This window comes from Carassius auratus, chromosome 49, assembly GCF_003368295.1.
Source record: "Carassius auratus strain Wakin chromosome 49, ASM336829v1, whole genome shotgun sequence".
In the NCBI taxonomy this organism is placed as follows: Eukaryota; Metazoa; Chordata; class Actinopteri; order Cypriniformes; family Cyprinidae; genus Carassius; species Carassius auratus.
In genome coordinates this window covers 4,615,056-4,627,465 of record NC_039291.1, presented here as the reverse complement: position 1 = coordinate 4,627,465, position 12,410 = coordinate 4,615,056, and the positions used below count along the sequence as shown (strand labels likewise).

At 37.0% G+C, this 12,410-nt stretch overlaps 1 protein-coding gene across 2 annotated transcripts in view; it reads left to right on the top strand.

Moving 5' to 3' along the window:
* LOC113066065 (transcriptional activator GLI3) overlaps positions 1-12,410 on the top strand; it is a 302,707-nt gene that overhangs the window by 286,317 nt on the left and 3,980 nt on the right. For both annotated transcript variants that reach the window (XR_003279117.1, XM_026237669.1), the window contains exons 11-14: positions 8,031-8,180; positions 8,342-8,506; positions 8,965-9,258; positions 11,451-11,847. Coding sequence is in view for 1 of the 2 variants with exons in the window: in XM_026237669.1 (XP_026093454.1) it covers positions 8,031-8,180; positions 8,342-8,506; positions 8,965-9,258; positions 11,451-11,847 (1,006 nt within the window). In the remaining variant the exon portion in view is untranslated. The remainder of the gene's footprint in view (positions 1-8,030; positions 8,181-8,341; positions 8,507-8,964; positions 9,259-11,450; positions 11,848-12,410) is intronic.

Genomic DNA, 12,410 nt, shown 5'->3' with positions numbered 1-12,410 from the left:
AATCTAAATATTAGTAAAATTTGTAAAAATACGGGTAAAAATACGGGATATTTTACGGGAAAATACTAAAACGGGAAGACAGGGGGAAAAGAGCTAAAATACGTGAGAAACCCGGAAAAAATGGGAGGGTTGACAGCTATGTTTCTGAGCCAAGTTGATTTTAAATGCAGCTTCCAAACGACCAAAAAAAAAAAAAAAAAAAAACAGCAGAATAATATTTTTTATATATTTGATATAAACACACTGTTGTGATTAGATCGTTCAGTGCACAGCATCAGCTGCTAAATTCAAATCTGTGTTCGCTGGCTGGCGCTGAGCCAGAGACGTTCGTACAACGCTTCATGATAACCAATCAACGGTTCTGTTGCGCGAATGCAATGGCCAATCGGAGACGTGCAGAAGAGTCATCATGAAACGCTGTGTTTTTGTTCACTTGCTCGCTGACTGAATTATTTAGCGAATTCTTTCTTCAGAGAGAGAGAGAAAAAAACTTTTAAAAAATCCTGATGTGAATAATGTAATGTAAAGTGCTTCAGTGATTGTAATGGTAGTTTTTGAGAGTGCCTGAACTCAGGCTAGACTGAATGAAAATGTTATTTGATAATGTAAATGTTCTTTACTCTCTGTAAAATGAAAGTGTTAAAATAAGTAACTTACAATATTGTTATTAAAATTTACATTAAATACAAATTCAGTCGTATTAAAAATATTTTATGGCATTATATGGCACTTAAGTTAAAAGTCGGGGTTTTATGTTAATAGATTACACTTCCTTTCCATTTATTGATCAAATAACAGTCTATAAAGGTGCAAAACGCGTTTACTTACACGTTTGAGAATCGAGATATTTCCTGATATATTAAGCATGTTTGGAATTGTTTTAAATAAAAAGGAAAAATAAATAAAACATAAGCCTATATAAGTTATACCGTGCTTTCATAGCATGACTCAGTTGTTTATTGTTTTGTATCAATATTTAAGGTGGACTTATTGATTAGGTGCAAGAGTAGTAGTGATGGTTAAAATAATAGATTGATAATGAAATAGTAGATTGTGCCTTGTTCCTAGATGGACAGAAACTGGAAAGTAATAGATCAGATGAGGAGATGGAGATAGAGGAAGAAAAAGAGGCAAATGTAGACGCACAAGTGACAGAAAGAGCAGGTAAGCAAGCCAGGAGACAGAGGCTGGTGAGAAAGAGGAAAATGTAGAGTTTTTTTTTTTTTTTTGTAGTTTTTACTATGACAGCTGTTCTTAATTATTCTGTAGAACAGAGAAGAAAAAGCCATCAGGTTGGGACAATCTAAGACATTTCAGTTTCTAATCCCAGAGCTATTATTCAGTGGAAATAATTTTTCTTTTTTTACTTTTAAACTTAAAATTGTCTCTTCTAATCTTTTTCTTTTTCAAAACTGCATCACAGCATTTGCTGCCGTATCAATACATAATCATCCATATCGATACGCATATCGGCAAGGAATGCATCACAATATATTGCTGTATTGCTATTTTGAACCGCGCTATTTAAAGCCTTGTTCAATGTGTCCCTTTTATACTTTGAGCACCTGCCCCTCCAAAGGTCTCTGCACGGCCCTGCAGCAGTGAACACACACACCCAGAGCAGTGGGCAACCATTCATGCTGCAGCGCCCAGGGAGCAGCTAGGGGTTCAGTGCTTTGCTCAAGGGCACCTCAGTCATTGTATTGAGGGTGGAGAAAGTGCTGTATATTTAAACTCCTAGGCATAGGCCGATAACCAGTTTTAAGGTATTCCGTGATTGGAAAAAGTCATGATTTCAAAACCACTATTATTTTCCATTATAGTGCTCCTGCAATATTCACTGTTTTTCATGTCTCCTTAATGACTGAAAGACTAGGAATCCCTCAGGCTGAGTATAGTGTAGAGCAGTGGTTCCCAACCTTGCAGCCCACACAACCAAACATATATGTCAGCGCGGCCCACTGCAAAACAATTTACTGAACCCGCTATTGTTGGGTTAATAACTTAGTACTCAGAAGCTAGATTGTTAACTGTATTTATTGAAAAAAAAAAAAAAAACTATCGCGATTTCTTTGATCAATTTTGCAATTGTGATGCACACAGATGTGCTTTACAGTCTTAAATGCATTCAGGAATAATTTGAAACATATTTCCAAAAGAAAACCAATAAGAGCGTTATCAGAAAGTTGTAACGTCTCTAGAACAGACATAAGTCAAAATAATCACTATAGTAAAGGTGTAACAAAATGTATAGACTTATGGCAAAAAATATATAAATAAATAAATCATGTGTCCAGGGACTTTTTTTTTCTTTTTTGCCATGCACTGGTCATAGAGCTCATTAATTGTAGGGGTGCCTCAAATGTTGAAATAGATTTGTTATACATTATACAGGTTCACACGTAGGCTACTCCGTCTGCAGTGCATATACAGTAGGCATGTGTATACGGTCAGCAGTAAGAGCGCGTAAATGTAACGAGAAAGCACATTCAAATAATGCACAAGTGCTAATCTCTCTGTTCGCAAGCAGATTTCCTTTGCTCTTTCACAAAACCAGACCAAATTGTGCTATAAAGCAATTTAGACATCGTGCATGCTGAAATCGTGAGTTTATGAGAAATTAACAGAAAATAACTGGCACCGCTCAGCAAAACAGGAAAACCAGATCCAGGCAGAGCTCAGCAGCGGTAGACAGTCAGTGGAGCAAGCAGTCAGAAGGGAACATGTTGACAGCACAATGTCAATTATGTGATAATATGAAGTCTGTTAATGCCTGTTAAAACAGGCCAGAGATGCTGAAGACAGACTACAGAGATGCTGAAGACAGACTACTGTAGCAGGCAGATCACTGTTCATGATGCAAGAACTATTGGAAGAAAATCCTCAATATTGATTTGGGGGTTTATATGAATGTGTTTCTGAGGGAGGCTGACTGTCTTCTGAAAAGTTTGCATGGTATAGTTTCACAAAGCTTCAAATTGGGTTATTATTAAATTCAATTATTTGTATGATTATTATTATATAACTAAATGATATAAATATATGGATTGTATAAATAAAATTAAATAACTAATTACAGATTTTGGTTAAATAAAGATGCCACTCTTTATTTATTTTATTATTTTTAGGAAGCAAATCAAAGAAGAAAAAAAACAATTCTACTGTTTCTAATATTCTGAATGTTGCTCGAAAACAAAATATATTGTGTCCAGCAGGAAAAAGTTTTTTTTATTTTTTTACCCAATAATTAAAAAACAAAAAAAATATAAAGAGCTGTAACAACAATACCGTGATACCGTGATATTTTTGCTTAAGGTTATCATACTGTCAAAATCTCATACCGGCCCATGCCTACCTTTGGATTACAAGTCCGAATCTCTAACCATTAGTCCACGACTTCCCACATAAACATAAAGCAAAAAATAAAACACAAATTAAAAATATATCCATAAACAACACTAAACACACACACACACACAAAAAAAAAGGATTTCCATATAAAAGGGGGGTTGGATTTCCATATATCGAAGCAATATAAGACCACTCCCCATATCCTAAAAGCTCAATAAGATTTTTTGGATGGAGAAAAAATAATAAAAATGTAAGATTCCAAACATTCTTATTAAATGTCTTATCAAACTTTTATTTAGATTTACTAACCTACACCCTTGAGGTGCTAGCAGTTATACAAATATTGTTCAATTGTGTTCTAAAATATAGTGGCTCAGTGATGTCAGTGTATTTTTCCCTACATAGCACAGTGTAAATTTAGGTTGGAATATAGGTTTTATTTGTTTAGAATTTTTTTTTATTTATTTATTATTATTAATTTATTTTATGCTGGTGTGCTTTTTCAGCTATATGAAACATGCTCACATCATGACGCAAGGCACATTTTTAGCACTCTTGATTAGATAAACATCAAATCTCTGCAATTTAGCGCACGTATCTACACTACACAGTCAGCATAAACCAGCCGGGTGTCAATTTGTGCTAATTTATTTAATTATTTCCCCTTTTTTCTTTATTTCTATTTTACTTTTTCCCTTGTATTTTCAAACACCATGACCCTTATACCCCAACTACAGGTGCCTAAGTTCTCTCCCATTCTTTCAAATTTTTTTTTTTTACATATTTAGACCTATATCCTTTTGCCCCTCCAGAGTTCATTTGTACTCTTACTTGCTGTTTGACAAGATTTAATTTCAAATCCTCTCTCAGACTCTGTCTCTCCCTCCACCCTCATTTTGGTTCTGACTGATGGTGGCGCTGTGGGGTGGTCTATGTCTTTGTGTGCGTATGGTAAGAATGGCATATTTAAGCTACTCCGTGCTCCTCCCTGTGCTGGGGGAGATAAACTAGGGCTGAGTGCGAATCTGGCTGCTGGCAAGGACCCTTTAATTGGCAAAATGTAGATTTTTTTTTTTTTTTTTTTCTCAGGCAAAGGATTAGACACCTTATCTGTCTGGAGTATCTTGCACAGAGATGAAAAGGCTGCACTCAATTACTCATGCCAATTTACTCCCCCCATGCACATTACTATTGTTACTCTCTCATACTCGCTCTCCCTCTTGCGCTCCATCTTTTTATGCCTTTTGTCAGCTTTTCTCACTTTTTTCATTGCACTTTGGCAACTGACGTGAGAAAAGGGAGCATGATTTATAAGTGTGCATTTGATAATGCTAAACGCTGCTGAAGATCCCGGAGCTTTGTTAAATTGGTGTGAAAACAGGCACTTGTCATGCGTGGCTGCATTTTAATGGTGCAGGGCATGGCCTAGAAAAACTAGCTAGATAAGAAAACAATACAGATGAATTTAAGAGGACTGCAAATTAGGGCAGTCATGCATGTGTGTACTATGATGAAAAGCTCTGTATGTAATCTGAAAATATTCCACTTCACACAGTCAATTTTGCTCAACAGTAAGGTATGAAAACAAAATATCTGGAGTTATGCCCCAGTGTGTATGTGTTTGTATTTGCATGCAACAAACAAATAAATGTAAGCATCTTTGTTCCTTCCTATGAATCTGGGAGTCCCAGCGGTTGCTCTCGTTCTTTACCGTGGCAAGCCGGAGATTAATAGATCTCTCCTCGGAGCCACGAGCATAGCATCAGCACCTGTTAGTCTATTTCTCTCGGCCATAGCCACGCTCACTTACAACCATGTCATCATCCACTCAATAACCATTGTCATTACATCAGGCCATCAGGGCATTAGTGTCACCCCCCTCCCAACACTTCCCTCTCTTCCTTTTCACTCCTTTTATCAGTATGGCCAGGTCATGCATCACGCACGACACCATTAAGCTCATTTGTACAAGTGAGTGTACCAGCATTCAGGGATGTGTTGCAATTTCTCTCTGCCGGTTTCTCCACATTATTGACCGACAGAGCCGGCAGACAGATCACACAGGGAATCCTTCTCATAGTGAGGTATAGGGATGATGAAAGAGAAGTTTTAAATCGAGTGTTGACAAATATTCATTAATCCAAGGCAATGTACTCAAGTTTGGGGGTTTTATTTGCTTTTTTTAGATTGTGATTTTTAAAAAAATGTAGCAGAACATTGTAAAAATCATATGCTACTATTAGACATTTTATCTAATTTAATAACTTTCATCTACTGAAAAAAAATAATTATATATATATATATATATATATATATATATTTTTTTTTTTTATGCAAAGTAATCTGGTGTCCTTATAGAAGTGGGAATTTTGTCAGTCTCAATACACTCGTTTAAATGGATAAAAATACATGTTGATTGGTCCTGTTCATGCACACTATTTAGTGATACTTTAAAAGGCTATGTCTTTGGCTGTATACACACTAAGCATTTCAAAACTGAAATAAACACTGGCCTTATAAAGTAGTTCTATACACCATGTTTTATGGGAGAAATTAATTAAATGGTAATACAAACTGAAATCTGGGCAGTTGTGTTTCAAGAACATTTTCATGGTGTTCCTTTGCCGTAAAATCAACCCAGACGTGTGACTTTTTGTCTAAAAGGAATTTATGAATGAAAGTCTGACTTTGACTTCTAGTGATGCAGAAGTGCAAAAATAGAGTGTGTGCATACACATTCACTCGCACACACACAAATGTGCATGTTCCTCTCCTAAACTCTGTGAAAGTTTGGCTGCAACTGCAGCGAGGTGACAGGGAGGACTGTGATGCTTTTTTTGTGTCATGAAGAGGAATAGAGGATGAGCTCTGCTCTCTGTCTATGCTGCCACCTCTCACTCTTTTTTAGAAGCTGTTTTATTCTGCCTTTTCTTGGCCTTCCTGCTGTCACTCTGGTCTGTCCCCTCTTCTGCTCTGTATGTGAGGAGAGTCAACTCACTGACAATCTTTCTTTTTCTGTTTTGTTTTTTGGTTTTACTGTCTGTCTTTCTCACATATATTTTTCCCTGTCTTCCATCCAAGATTTTCTGTCTCTTGCGAAGATGCTCCATTCCTTTGGAATTCATTAATCCAGCTCACTTATGTTCAGGATATTGTGTCTGTCCCTTAGAAATCAAATGGCCCCGGGACAGGAAAAGCACTCATAAGTGCTGCACAATGTTGTCTTTGTGTGGATGGCAGATGTTGACCTCATCTGCTCAGTTTGCATGAAAATGTGTTTTTTTCTTTGAAACCTTCAGCTTTTCACAACTCTCTCTCTCTCTCTCTCTCTCTCTCTCTCTCTCTCTCTGTGTGTGTGTGTGTGTGTGTCACAAAGTTGGCCAGAAAAATTAGAAGGACCTAAACAGAGACAGCATGTTGAGAGAAAGATAGGATAAATGCAACAGGGAACTGATGGCTTGAAGGAGAGAAAAATAGAAAATTAAAGAGAAAGAGAGGAAGTACTGGGGTTTAGTTAAGCCAGGGGTGACAGTATCAACAAGAGTGGTGAATAGAGGTGCTAGGCTGCAGGTGGAAAGCTCTGGCATTAGAGATGCTTTCACTAAACTTTCGACATCTTTCACCCCCAAATGCATTTTTTCACCCCCACTCTTGCTCCACCCCTCCCGAAGGCTTAGGTTGAAAGTTGCCACAGTAGCACAACTGTCAGCACTTGTCATGGCAAGGCCAAAGGCCTGTTGTGATGGAAGGTGACAGGATTTTATTTGAAATCCCTTTAAATCAGACACTGAGACTCACAAATCATGCTCACTCACAACAGACTGAGCAGATGAGAGAGAGAAGAAAGAGAAGAAAGACTAGAAAAGGACATTGAAAGGTGACAAATGAGAAAGAATAACTGTGTGAGGAGAAGCAGCGGGTTGTAATTGTCTGGTAAATCACAATGACATAAAAATTCACAATTATCAAAACCATGGTCAAATTTTTTTGCATTGTTTCATAATTGCCTTTTTAACATATGATTTAGATTTTTTATGTCATAATTATGATTTAGTATGTTATGATTTTGATTTTTTTTGGGTTATAATTTTGACTTCTGACTATTTTAGATGTTTTGTTGCTATTTCCAATGTATTATCGTACTGTATGACTTAGTATGCTATTATTTCAGATTTTTGTCCTAATTATTTTTTATCAAAGCATGATTTTTATTATGATTATGTGGCAGAAATACAAACTGTATGTAACTGTATGTACACTTTGAAGATAAAGACAGACTTCTTTCGATTTTAAACAGGAATTTCAATTTTGATCCAGTCGGTTCTGTAAGTTCCCTTAAAGTGCTGGTGCTGACAAGTAGACAAGACACTTTAACTTTGGACATCCTCCTTAGTGTAAACCCTGGTTTTATAATGTTGAATTTCTACCATAAGTTCAGATATTACATAGATATTATTAATGTGTTAATGTCTGGGGTGAAACATTTAGCTGCAGTAGACTTGCAGTGCTTGCTGTGGTTAAGCAGTTGATGAGCAGTTGTTTAAGGCTCAATTTTGTGATCCTGAGGCCCTCTAGTGGCACAATAATGCAATTGAATATTTCACATAAAGTATAATTGTCTTCTGCCATATATCATGTTATTCATTAACATGAACGTTGACCTTCTCTTCCTCTCACAGCACATAAATAATGATCACATCCATGGAGAAAAGAAGGAGTTTGTGTGTCGCTGGGAAGAATGTTCAAGAGAGCAGAAACCCTTTAAAGCCCAGTACATGCTGGTAGTGCACATGCGCAGACATACAGGAGAGAAGCCTCATAAATGCACGGTGAGAATTATAATAAATACATATGGTGTTTTTGTGTTTAGACATTCGTTTCAGTAGGTAGGACAAATTTTGATGTGGGCTTACCTGAGAAACTACCTGTTTCAACAGCCTGGGTCTGTCTAGAACAAATCAATATAATTTTGTGTCCTTTTCTCTCTCAGTTTGAAGGCTGTTCGAAGGCCTACTCCAGACTGGAGAACCTGAAGACACATTTGCGCTCACACACAGGAGAGAAACCGTATGTGTGTGAACATGAAGGCTGCAACAAAGCCTTTTCCAATGCATCAGACCGAGCCAAACACCAGAATCGCACACATTCCAATGAGGTAATTTACATACATGAATATACCAAGTATTAAACAAGGCACTTTGTTTCTAACACACTCAGGTTTGGACATGAAGAGATTATAGTCATTAAATCAAAATGTACCTCATTTACTTTATTATAACATGTTCCTGGTCTAATCTTGAACGATTCAACTGTGCACATCATTACAACAGGAAAAACAACATTTTTATTAAAGTATAATTTTCTTCTAAAATATGATGGCATGTTTCACCTCTATATCTTTCAGCCCTTTCAAATTCCTGTCATATAGCAATCATGTGCAGCTATTTTTCTTCTTTCCTAATTTTATTGTTGAATATTATTTTCATTCAGAATGCATCAAATGTTTATATTGGGTTGCAACTACCATTCATGTTGACTTTAAGTTGGTAACATAGGTAGAAAATATTTATTTATATAACATTCCAATGCTCCCTCTCCTTTTATTTTTCTCAGAAACCCTATGTGTGTAAAATCCCTGGTTGCACTAAACGATACACTGATCCCAGCTCTTTACGGAAACATGTTAAGACTGTACATGGTCCTGAAGCACATGTTACCAAGAAACAGCGTGGAGATGCATACCCGCGTCCCCCACCTCAGCCCCGAGAACCTGGAGGAAATGGACAAGGTCAGTCACCAGGACAGCTGCCTCTCAGAGCGATCACTGACCAAAGGGAGTATAACCATGCTGCCTCAAAACAGGACGAATGTCTTCAAGTCAAGTCAATCAAAACAGAGAAGCCCATGGTAAGCCTCCTTCCATTAAAAAAAAAAACAAAACGCAAAAAAAAAAAAAAAAATGCTATGCTAAAGTTTCAACTCCATAAATAACTAAACTTTTAAAAAACCTAACCTTTTATGTCTTTTGTCTTACTAATGTTTACCCTTTCCTTTGCTGTTTTCATAACTGCTCAGCTAATACATCCAGCTACATCTTGCCATGCAGGTTCAAATTAATAACTGAATCTTTTTTTGTCCACTACCACATGCACTGCTTTTCCTCTCTTACTAAGAACAGTGGGTGATAAGGTGAGAATGGTGATGTCATTATAGGTCTGATCTTTTCTCTCTTTTCACTACTCATTTTGTCCTTTCAATTATGGGCCATCTGGAACAATTATTCAGGCAATGGTCAACAGAATCATGGCATCTCTTACATTATTATAAGTAATGTTTTATATATATATATATATATATATATATATATATATATATACACACACACACAAACACACACAGGTCCTTCTAAAAAAATTAGCATATTGTGATAAAGTTCATTATTTTCCATAATGTAATGATACAAATTAAATTTATATTTTAGATTCATTGCACACCAACTGAAATATTTCAGGTCTTTTATTGTTTTAATACTGATGATTTTGGCATACAGCTCATGAAAACCCAAAATTCCTATCTAAAAAAATTTTTTATCATATCATGAAAAGGTTCTCTAAACGTGCTATTAACCTAATCATCTGAATCTACTAATTAAAGGGTTAGTTTGCCCAAAAATGAAAATTATGTCATTAATAACTCACCCTTATGCTGTTCCAAACATGTAAGGCCTCCTTTTATCTTCGGAACACAGTTTAAGATATTTTAGATTTAGTCCGAGAGCCCTCAGTCCCTCCATTGAAGCTGTGTGTACGGTATACTGTCCATGTCCAGAAAGGTAATAAAAACATCATCAAAGTCATCCATGTGACATCAGAGGGTCCGTTGGAATTTTTTGAAGCATACATTTTGGTCCAAAAATAGCAAAACCAACAACTTTATTCAGCATTGTCTTCTCTTCCGTGTCTGTTGTGAGAAAGAGTTCAAATCAAAGCAGTCTGGATATCCGGTTCGCGAACTAATCATTCAGTTCACCAAATCGAACTGAATCGTTTTAAACTGTTCGCATCTCTAATACGCATTAATCAACAAATGACTTAAGATGTTAACTTTTTTTAATGTGGCTGACACTCCCTCTGAGTTCAAACAAACCAATATCCCGGAGTAATGCATGCACTCAAACAGTACACTGACTGAACTGCTGTGAAGAGAGAACTGAAGATGAACACCGAGCCGAGCCAGATAACGAACAAAACATTGACTCGTTCACGAGTCAAGAACCGTTAAAAAAGAAAAGTGTTTAAAAACACTTTTCTTTTATTGGTCGGATGAAATATGCTAATTTTTTGAGATAGGAAGTTTGGGTTTTCATGAGCTGTATGCCAAAACCATCAGTATTAAAACAATAAAAGACCTGAAATATTTCATTTGGTGTGCAATGAATCTAAAATATATTAAAGTTAAATTTTTATCATTACATTATGGAAAATAATGAACTTTATCACAATATGCTAATTTTTTGAGAAGGACCTGTATATTCAGCATGGTGCATCCTTTTTGTCACAATAAATATTGTTGACTATAGTCCCATGAGTATTATATCAGCTTGCATGATAAAGCTAGTAACTGTATGTGTATTTGGATCTGCAACTTGGTTTTAAATCGGTGAGCTGTGCCTGCACTTGTGGTTTCATTGTGTTTTGCTTCATTCTTTAAGTCTATGTTGAGAAAGCAGCTCATTGTAATCATAATCAAGAAAGATACTACTCCACTACTAACAAGACAGCTCATTCTATTGCAGCCGTTATCAAATTGCAGCATAGACAACAACCTAATTAGGACCCAATAACTCTAAAGGGAGACAATTGCCCATATGGCCTGTTTTCTTAAAATAGGGCAAACAAGCTTACCTCTACTTACACTGTTGGTTGTTTAGTTCTGGTATTGCCAGCTGCTGAGCACGAGTAAACCAGTTTGCATTCATCCATTTCCACTGTAAAACGTGTGCCAGAAGATCAGGATTGTTATTTTTAAATATTTCTAAATAAATATATTAAATAACATTTAAAACAAATGTTCTCTCCTCTCCTCTCCTCCCCTCTAAGACGTCTGAGCCAAGCACTGGCAGTCAGTCTTCATGCAGCTGTGACCAGTCCATCGGCGGCCCCCATATCGGCCGTGGAGTCCAGCTTGCTGTGAACAGCATTGGGCTTGCGGGGGAGGAGGCAGTTCTTAAGGACCAGGAAAATGAAAAGGAGGATGAGGAAGGAGAGGGAGAGGAGGAGGATTCCCCCATTATGGACTCTACAGTATCCACTGTAACAACCATGTCAGCAACACTAGCTTTGCAGACTCGCGGAAGTGTAGGACGGCCCCTACGCTGGATGGAGCATGTTAAGATGGAGAGGTTAAGGCAGGTGAATGGAGCTGTGGCTAGGTTAGGACATGTGTCCCCAACACTGCCCCCTAAAGGCCAGGCCCTACCTGCCCTCCTAGGAAAGGGTAAGTCTGAGGGTGTAATCACACCAGGCAGTCTGAACCGTACCTAAGCATATTTGACCCCCAAAGTCCAGTTCATTTGACTAGTGTTCCTTGGCCTGCTTGTAGAGGTGGGCTTGATTCATATTTTATGAGCACTAACAATGACAAATTATGAAACTCGAGACACATAATGTCAATTATACAACTGTTCCATTTTACCAATATCTCTTAACCAATCTATCAACCAGGATCTTTTAAACAACATATTATACATGTGAGTGGACCATGTGTCACTGCACCCTAAATGGCTCAAAGTAATAAGACACAGAGTATACATTACGATGTATTCTTTGATGCTGAGTGAGAGCGCTTTCAGTCCAGTTTTCTTACAAATTGTTGCATCATAAAGACCTACTCAGGCCTGGAAAGTGCAATATGAATGCAGGCTAGCAGGGGAGTGGAGAGGGGGTACAATCATGTTTGGGCATGGTACAAAACATTTAGTTTAATTTTTGGATGAACTTACCCATTAATTACTAATTATGACTATAATGGCATCATAATGATAAAATTAACTTCTCCTA